The sequence below is a fragment of the Thamnophis sirtalis genome, unplaced genomic scaffold (genome assembly GCF_051295495.1).
Source record: "Thamnophis sirtalis isolate CommonGarterSnake01/CBP01778 unplaced genomic scaffold, rThaSir2_p1.2 scaffold_3, whole genome shotgun sequence".
In the NCBI taxonomy this organism is placed as follows: domain Eukaryota; kingdom Metazoa; phylum Chordata; class Lepidosauria; order Squamata; family Natricidae; genus Thamnophis; species Thamnophis sirtalis.
The window spans coordinates 199,159-208,700 of NW_028261383.1; the positions used below are offsets into that span (position 1 = coordinate 199,159).

The 9,542-nt window shown below is 44.7% G+C and overlaps 1 protein-coding gene across 1 annotated transcript; it reads right to left on the reverse strand.

Moving 5' to 3' along the window:
- Positions 1-6,225: 6,225 nt before the first annotated feature.
- LOC106543167 (uncharacterized) lies at positions 6,226-8,281 on the reverse strand. The gene is made up of 2 exons (XM_087711229.1): positions 6,773-8,281; positions 6,226-6,689 (listed from the first exon to the last, which is right to left on the reverse strand). Exons 1-2 carry the CDS (start codon positions 8,234-8,236, stop codon positions 6,453-6,455), a joined length of 1,701 nt encoding a protein of 566 aa, XP_087567355.1. The 5' UTR covers positions 8,237-8,281; the 3' UTR covers positions 6,226-6,452.
- Positions 8,282-9,542: the final 1,261 nt, after the last annotated feature.

Genomic DNA, 9,542 nt, shown 5'->3' on the forward strand with positions numbered 1-9,542 from the left:
GTCATTTGGGACCATCCCAGTCAGCTACCGACAAGCAAAGTTGGGGAAGCCACAATCACATAACAATCAGGGCAAAAATGGAAAAATCTGGCACAACTCACAACTGCATCACTTAGTGAAAAAAAATCCCAATCCCAATAGTGATTGTGAACCAAGGATTAGCTGTACTGTAATGCCATTTATCTTCAAGACCGTGCCAAAACATAGATACTTTCCATCTCCTTTTTCTCATGATCTGCTAGCATCAAAGCTTCTTTTTTTGTGTAACTTACACACACCTACATCCCTAAAGAGTTGTTTCTATTTGAACCACAACACAAAATCTGCATTTCCCCATAATCAACCCAGCTCGTGGGTAAATTGATCTTTGACTTGAAAACACAGATACTGAATATGTGGACACATAACAAGCAAAGAAAAATTTAAAATAGGTTGCGGGGGAAGCTAAGTTTTTACTTGGCGTTTCTACAATTATAAAGACAACGAACAACTGGGAAAATATATGATCACATTTATATGCTCAATTCATTGTTTTTAAATTCCCGTTGACCTGTTTTTCTTAACAGCTAGTAATTTATTTCCAAAATAAAAATTTTAATGTGACAGCAAAGAAAAACTCACATACTATTATCTAAATATTGCCTGCGTAAATTCTTCTGAGTAGAACCTGACTTTTCTCAAAGAACATCTATCATCCAAAATTAAGGCTGTCCCCTTTAAATTTTTGTGATATTAAAGTTGACCAAAAACCAGGGTGGATTTGATTTAAATCAAGTCGATTAAAATCACGATTTAAAACACTAGTAAAAAGGCTTGATTTAAATTTTTTTTTAAATAGCATGTCATCCTGCAGTGGCTCATCCTCTGATCTGCTGTTGACTCATTCACAGTCCCAGTCACTTTAATGGGATGGCTGGTGATGCAGCAATGACACAAGGTGAGGGACATGGTGGGCAGCTGGGCAGCAGAGTGGCTGCCCGCTAATAGGCACTGCCAGGATGGATCCGAAACGACAAGTGCTCTTTAAACGTAAGGACTCATTCTTGCTGGTAGTTCAAATCCTTAATATTATTATTTGCAAACAAAATGAAGGTTTCCTATTTAGAGTGCATGTTATCTCAGGTTGCAGAGCTCGGGATTCATTGAATGGGTTTATCAAAAACGTAAATATGGCAGAATATACAGCCTCATGCTGCCTAACTAAGCTCCGTTTCATGCTGAATAACTAAATTGTTAATGCATCTCAAACAGAAAACTATCTTTAGATGGGTTTTTATACTCCAAAAGCATTTTATTAAAATGAATTTGATAAAAATAAAAAAATACAATTTAAATTTTTAAAAAATCATCGATATTTATCCACCCCGCCATCTAACCTTTTAGGAAAGAAAATCCATGACAGTTTCTTAGGGTTATTATAAACTGCTCATTTTTGAACTTCCCTGAGGCTGGTGATTGGAACTGTTTTCTACAGAGTAATAGAGTAACCTTATCACAAGCACACATTTTTCCCCTCATCCAAGATAAATTTCTATTGATACGAGAGCTGTTATTACTGTACAGGTAGCCATCGACTTTACGATCAACAATTCAGCCCAGAATTTATGTTGCTGAGAAATTTGTTAAGTGAGTTTTGCCCCATTTTACGGTTCTTCTTGCCATAGTTGTTAAGTGAATCCCCTTAGTGGTTAAATGAGTAACCTGGTTGTTAAGTGAATCACCTTTTGCAACCTTCTGACAAGCAATTCAATGGGAAAACCAGATTCACTTAACAACCATGTGACTAGCTTGACAGTTGCAGTAATTCCCTTAACAAATGTGATAAGAAAAGTTGTAAAATGGAGCAAAACTCACTTAAAAAATGTTTCACTTAGCCACATAAATTTTGGGTTCAATTGTGGTCATAAGTTGAGGACCACCTGTAAACCTGGATCCCAATATCCATCCCAGGAGGTGGAGCTCCAAAACCTCAGGATCTCCCCTCCCGCACAGCCAAGACCCCATCTCTTAGACCTGCCAATCCAACTGAATCTCTCAATACATATACTCCTCGCCTTGCAACCATTTGTTTTGTAACCATTTGGAGCTGCTACGGCACCGACCGCTCCTCCCACTTACGACCGTCGCAGCTTCCTTACGGCCACGTGATCAAAGTTGGGCGCTTGGCAACTGTTAATGTATTTATGACCATTGCAATGTCCAGAGGTCACTTCCCACAAGGTGAATCAACCGAGGGGAGCTGGATTTGTTCAATGACCGCACGATTCACTTAACAACAGGAGCGATTTGCTTAACCACCGCGGGAGGGGAAAAAAGGAGTCATAAAATTGGGTGCAACTCACTTAACGGCCACCTCTCTTAGCAATCTGATCCCCATTCTGGACATAAATCGAGGACTGCCTGCTTCTCTTACTCTAACCCCCTCTGGCAAAACGGTAGCGGTGGAGGAGGGAAGGCTGGAGCTGAGAACACATAATCCACGCGTGGAATTAATGAGGGCTGCCAACTGAGCAGGTGCAAAGGCTCTCTGAGTCCTTGTGGCATCTAGAGAAGGGTGAAAGTGGGGGTGGGGGGGACATCCACGGGGGGGGGGGTCCTTTCCTGCAATCTCCCCACGTTCGACTCCCCGGTTTTGAAGATCCCCGCAAGCGATCTTAGGATCTTAGGTGGGTGGGTGGATCCCCCCCCCCGCTCCATTAGAGCCACTGACTCATTCGCAGCATATGGGCTCCCTTCCACCACCCAGCTAGGGCTTCTTCCCCCTGATTTTACCTCTTTTCTCCTTTGCAGCCCCGGATCACCTCCTCCGCTTTCCCTCCGAGGGGGGGGGGTCGTCGGAGGGGCTCCTCCTGCCGTCCGGAACGAAGCGGAAGGCGACAGAAGGCGGGGAGAAAAGACCTTCTCATAGCCTGGCGCTCGAGGGGTTAAGGAGATGGAGGTGCCACTCCTAGAGGGGCAGGAAGTGTCGGCCTGTGGGGGAGAGGAATGCAAATAGCTCAAGGCAACTTCCGGCTTCTTTTTTTGGGGGGGGGGAGGAAGCGGAGAGGTAGAGCAGGGGTCTCCAGCCTTGGCAACGTTAAGACTCGTAGACTCCAACTCCCAGAGTTCCTCAGCCAGAATTGCTCAGTCAGAATTCTGGGAGTTGGAGTCCACGAGTCTTAACGCTGCCAAGGTTGGAGATCCCTGGGGTAGAGGATCTTGGGTAGAGGATCTTCTCTGCAGTGGATCGATGGCGTGCAAGGCTTGTTGGGGTGCTGGAAAGAGGAACGGGGAAAGACCTTGTAGGGCCAAAATGTGGGCATCGAGCAATGTACTGTTGGGATAAATATCCATCTGGTCCAGTTCCAAACTGGGAGCAAGGCGCTGGAAACACGGGGTGGTGGTGGTGGTACTGATTGGAAAGATGGTTTAATGATGAACAGAACCGACAGCAATCTTGGGTCAGCTGAGGTTTTTGTCAGTACATGGATTTTTATACAGTTTTTCCCCACAGCGTTTAGGCTTGTTTGTGTATTTTGTGATCTGAATTGGACAACCATTTAAATATGAGCCAGCAGTGTGCAGCAGCTGCCAAAAAAGCCAACACAGTTCTAGGCTGCATAAACAGAGGGATAGAATCAAGATCAAGTGAAGTGTTAACACCACTTTATAATGCCTTGGTAAGGCCACACTTGGAATACTGCATTCAGTTTTGGTCACCACGATGTAGAAAAGATGTGGAGACTCTAGAAAGAGTGTAGAGAAGAGCAACAAAGATGATTAGGGGGCTGGAGACTAAAACATATGAAGAACAGTTGCAGGAACCGGGTATGTCTAGTTTAATGAAAAGAAGGCCTAGGGGAGACATGATAGCAATCTTCCAATATCTCAGGGGTTGCCACAAAGAAGAGGGAGTCAAACTATTTTCCAAGGCACCTGAGAGTAGAACAAGAAGCAATGGGTGGAAACTAATCAAGGAGAGAAGCAACTTAGAATTAAGGAGAAATTTTCTGACAGTGAGAACAATTAATCAGTGGAACAACTTGCCTCCAGAAGTTGTGAATGCCCCAACACTGGAAGTCTTTAAGAAGATGTTGGATAGCCATTTGTCTGAAACGGTATAGGGTCTCCTGCCTAGGCAGGGAGTTGGACTAGACGACCTCCAAGGTCTCTTCCAACTCTGCTATTGTATAAGCTTTTAATTAGTTTGTCTTGGGAAGGCCAGCAATGAATGAGTCTAAAGTGCTGGCTTCCTTGGATTTTTAATCTAGTTTAACAAATGTAATTAATCCTAGATGCCGGCTTCCTTATGAGTTTTAATCCTGTCTTGAATGGATTAACAAGATGCAATTCAATGGTGAAAAAAATAAGATTCTACACTCAGGCCAGAAAAAAACAAATCACAGGTATAAAATAGGCCAGTGATGGCAAAAGTGCCAAAAAGGGTGTGCACGCACGCTCGTCAGGGATGTGCCCCGAAGCTGCCAATTGGGCATGCACATGCCGGGAAATGAACTTCCAGTTTCTGGTTCGCGCATGGGCATTGGCCTGGTTGCCTTCTGGTTACTGGCAGCATGCGCGCACAATAATCAGCCAGCCCGCACGGATGCACACAATGGAAACTAGAAGACCAGCTCTTCCAGTTTCCAGCACTGCCACGTGCACAAAAAACAGCTGATCGTTGTGCATGCATGCGCACCAGCAACCCAGAAGAGGAACTGGTGATGCCGTATGTGCCAGCCGACACGGCTCCGCATGCCACTTCGGTCCACGTGTGCCATAGGTTTGCCATCACGGTTCTAGGTAATATATTCCTTTTTAATCACAGAAAATCTCCCCAGCAGTGGCGGTTGTAATTTTTCCCTCTTAACGTATCCTTCTTGGAGTCATTCCATGCCTTAACTCAATTATTTTGAAATTACGTACAATTCATATTCAGGATAAAAATAAAAAAATCAAGGGTTTTATTTCTGTGTCTATCTAAAAACCAGTTTTTTCATCAATTATATTTGGTCTTCGATTTTCATGCTTTTGTGAATATCGTCCTCTATGACTTTTCATTTTGAAACACCAAAATCCTTTAATTTTCCCATTGATATTTCTGTTCCTTCCACTTCCAAACTTGTCATCAAAAAGTTCCCTTAGTTTATGCCTTTTTTTTTTCATCTTCACCCCAGCTATTCGCTCATCCTGTCTTTTATCTCCATTCAATAGTTGAATATTCAATAAGCTCAGGAGTGCTGGATGGGAGACCATCAGGAGCTCTAGGATGGGCTAGGAAGTACCGTATTTTTGAGACTATAAGACGCACTCCCCCCCTCCCAAATTGGGTGGAAATGTCTGTGCATCTTACACACCGAATATGGCCCAGTTTTTGGCCTCCCGAACCCTCCTCCTGTGTGTCCTATTTTTGCCAAAAATGGGCCAATTTTTGGCAAAAATGAGATGTGCAAAGGGTTTGGGAAGCCTGCAGAGTCCTCCTGGGGGCTGGGGAGCAACGTTCCCTCTAATTTTTTCTTCAGTTTGGGCAGAAAAGTATAGTGTTTGAGTGGCACATTCTATCAATGAATGCTATCTCTGCACACCACAAAGTAGAATGTTTACACAGCTCCTATTTCTTGAATCACAATCCATGTATCCATCTCCTACACACTTACACTCCCTCACCCTCCATTCTCCACTTTTAATCCCTCCCCAATCACATGGCAGACGGGAACTCCCTTGTGTCCCGCACTCAGTGAAGTGGCCGTTTCACAGCCACTTGGCGCACTGCAAAGCCTTTTCTTGGGCATGGAGCTTCTGGTGCGTCACAAGAATATCCCTTCTCCCAAAGCTCTTCTCGCACACCAGGCACTGAAACGGTTTCTCGCCGGTGTGGGCTCTCTCGTGGATGACCAGACAGGTCCGCTGGCTGAAGCTCTTGCCGCACTCGGCGCACTTGTACGGCTTCTCCCCCGTGTGCGTCCTGCGATGGGTCACCAGGAACTGCTTCCTGCTGAAGCTGCGCCCGCAGTCAGCACAGACGTAGGGCTTCTCGCCCGTGTGGGTCCGTTCGTGCTTGAGGAGGTCCGACTTGGAAACGAAACCCTTGCCGCAGTGGGCGCAAACGTAGGGCTTCTCCCCAATGTTCCCTCTAATTTTTTTTCAGTGTGGGCGGAAAAGTATAGTGTTTGAGCGGCACATTTTCATGCCTGAGCACCTGAATTTTTTTCACAGATGTCACCCAAGACAATAACAAAATCAGTGTTATTTGAAAGTCAAAGTTATATTTATTCAAGATACACGTTTAATTAAAAGTGTTATATATCAGTATTGTTGTAAGAAATGACAAGACACAAGCCAGCTCTTCAGAGAAGGAGAGTTATCAAATATAGGTACTCCTTCATTACAACGTGGGACTGGAATTTTTATTACTCAGCAATGTGGTCCCAAAGCTGATGTCATGTGACCAGGCTCTCTCGCCTCTTTCCGATTCAGAGGGCATCAATCACCCCCTTTTGGGAGACAAAAAAGTGTGTCTTATAGTCCCAAGAATACGGTACTTCCGCCGTGTGAATTTTCATGTGACTTCTAAGGGCTGATTCACGGCGGAAAACTGTTCCACACTCGATGCACCGATAGGGCTTCTCCGCCGAGTGAATTTTCTGATGGTCCCCAAATTCCGCCTTTTGAGCAAAACATTCCTCAACCTCCCCACATGTATAGGCTTCCTCCTTGTGTGGAATCTCTGATGTACCCAAAGTTCTGAACGTTGATAAAAACTTTCCTCACACGCCCCCCCAATTTATAGGGCCTCTTCTCTGTGCCCCTTCTGGTGTCTCTGAAGTTCAGCAGAATCCACAAATCGTTTCGTGCATTCTGGGCATTCATAGGGACCATCTCCAATGTGAACTTTCTGATGTCGCAACAGATGTGATTTCTGGGAGAAACATTTCCCACACTCTGGGCACTTTTCCCGAATCGTATGTGCTTCCTTATGCCTCCGAAGAGATCTACGCCAACTGAAGCTTTTCCCACACTCGGGGCATGGATAAGAACCTCTCCCTGTGTGAATCTTCTCGTGTACCCGAAGGTCCGAACGGCGAGTAAAGCACTTCCCGCACTCCCCACACCTGTGAGGTTTCTCACTTGTGTGAAATTTCTCATGGGTCCGGAGATATTCTTTGTGAGTAAAAGATTTCCCACATTCCTGACACTGATGAGGTTTTTGTCCGGTATGAATTTGCTGATGCCTCAAAAGATTTGCTTTCCTACAAAAGCATTTGCCACAGACGGGGCACTTATGGGGGGAGACTCCGATATGCATGATGTTGCAGTGGTTTCTTAAGGATGACGAATAAGCAAAGGCTGCCCCACAGTCTAAACATTTGTAATCTTTTTCTCCTTTGTGAATTTTCGCGTGACGTTTGAGGCCTCCTTTGGTATGAAAGAACATTCCACACTCGATGCACTGGAAGGACTTTTCCTGTGAGTGAATCATCTGGTGTTGCCACAGGTTTCCCTTTGTAACGAAGGATTTCCCACACTCTGCACACTTGTACAGTTTCACCCCTGTGTGGGCATCCTGGTGCGCACGAAGATAGGAGTTGGAGGAAAAGCTTTCCCCACACTCCTCACATGTATGGCGTTTCTTTCCTGGGTGCCGTTTCTGGTGTCTGCAAAGGGATGAAAAATACATAAATTGTTTCTCACAATCGGAGCATTGATAAGGTCTGTTGCCAGTGTGAATTCTCCAATGTCGTATCAGGAAGGCCTGGGTGGAAAAACATTTCCCGCATTCTGGGCACTCTTCATTTTTCTCCCTTCGGTTTCTTTTCTTTTGATTTTGAAGAGATGATTGCTGGGCAATTTTTAAAATATAAGATTTGTCCCTTGTGTGGATTTGCTGATGTTGAAGCAGCTCTGAACTCTGAGGAAAGCCCATTCTTTTCCACCACTTCAGGCATTCCTGGGGTCTCTTTCCCTGGTGGATTCGCTGATGGGCTCCAAGGTCCGAGCCTTTAGCAAAACGCTCCCTGCACTCTCCGCATTTGTAAGGCTTCAGTCCAGGGTGGCTGCGGAGATGTTTGGCAAAGCTCCACACTCCAGGAAAGGATTTCCCACAAAGGAAACACAGGTGGGATCCATTCCTCGTGTGCAGCTTCCGGTGGATCAAAAGGAGGGACCGGTAAGCAAAGGATTTCCCACAATGGGAGCATTCGAAGAGTCTCTCCTGATTCCTTCGGTTGACGCATTTCCCCTCTTGCATAGTTTCCATAGTGGCTCACTTGCGGTTCCTTGTAACCAGAGACTATTTGCGAGCAAAACTTTGACTGCAGGTTTTTCCTGGCTGCACCTGAGGACAAAAAAAAAAAGAAGTGAGGACATATATTTGCTCTCTTTCAGCTCCCAAAACAGGTAGGAGGCCCCTTACATGAGCTTTGGGGAGATCCTGGAGCTTCAATTTCGTCTCAGCCGAATCAAAGCAATGCTGGGATCCTCCCTGTGGAGCTGACCCGAGATCCCCCATTCCCCTTCTTAGCAAGAGGGGAGGGATGGCCAACAAAATCCCTGTTAGCCCACTCCCCCAATTTGCCTAACTGAACTGGGATGATCTCTGCCTTTTCCTTTCTCTCGATTGGGGGCAGGGGGTTAATGCAGATGAGGGACCCACTGTGAGGACACACAAATACCCCCTTGACATGCATATGTCAGATGGCTCCGTATACGTGGACTGAATGGGACAACTCACCGCAGCCAACACACCATAGTCAATTCCCCTATGGGGCAACGAGCCATGGCCAAACGACCCCAAGACAACTCACTGCAGGACAATTTAACTCTAATGGTATAATATATAATATATGATATAATAATTGACCAGCTGCTGTAATAAGGCTGTAAATTGAGATGATGCAATGAGAATGAGGCAGCAGCGTTATCACTTTAAGAGGCTGTCTATATAAGGGAGGCCCAGAGAGGGAGCCTCCCTCCTCTCTTTCTCTTCTGTGTTAGAGTTGAAGATTAATTGATTGCCTGGTTTTGCCTAGTATGCGTATGTACGCACGCAGGCACGTACATATACATACATAAATACATACATAAATACATACATACGTACATAAATACATATATACATAACTATAAACCTGTGTACTGTATTTTGCTCCTGGGGTATCTCAAAATAGTAGTCACATTGTACACACTCTAACATTAATTCAATGTAATTATTTAAAATAAATAAAAAATGTTAAATATTAAAAATAAAAAATATTGAGGTGGCAAGCTGAACCGAAGTAGACCTCAAGCCTGAACCAAACTAGAGTTCCATAACATTAACCTTGAACTGCTCAGATATAAACTGCATAGCTTGCTCTTAGGAATAAGACACGGGATATTGTCTCAGCAGAAAGGATGTCTACACTCAAAATATGCTGAAATAAGGAATCTATTTTAGTCCAACCGCCTGCTTACCCGCCAACTTGTTTATTAGACATATATTGTTAGTTCCCCAAAATGCCAGATGTGCTTTTCCGTTTGCTGACCTATGTACCATGACATCCTGTGGCAATAATATTTTTGTA

Excerpts from the sequence above, each read along its gene's own strand:
- LOC106543167 (XM_087711229.1), bottom strand. The coding sequence starts at position 8,236 with ATGGAAACTATGCAAGAGGGGAAATGCGTCAACCGAAGGAATCAGGAG. Across the intron at positions 6,690-6,772 it reads AGAAGGGGCACAGAGAAGAG|GAAGCCTATACATGTGGGGA; the intron begins GCCCTATAAATT and ends CCACACAAGGAG.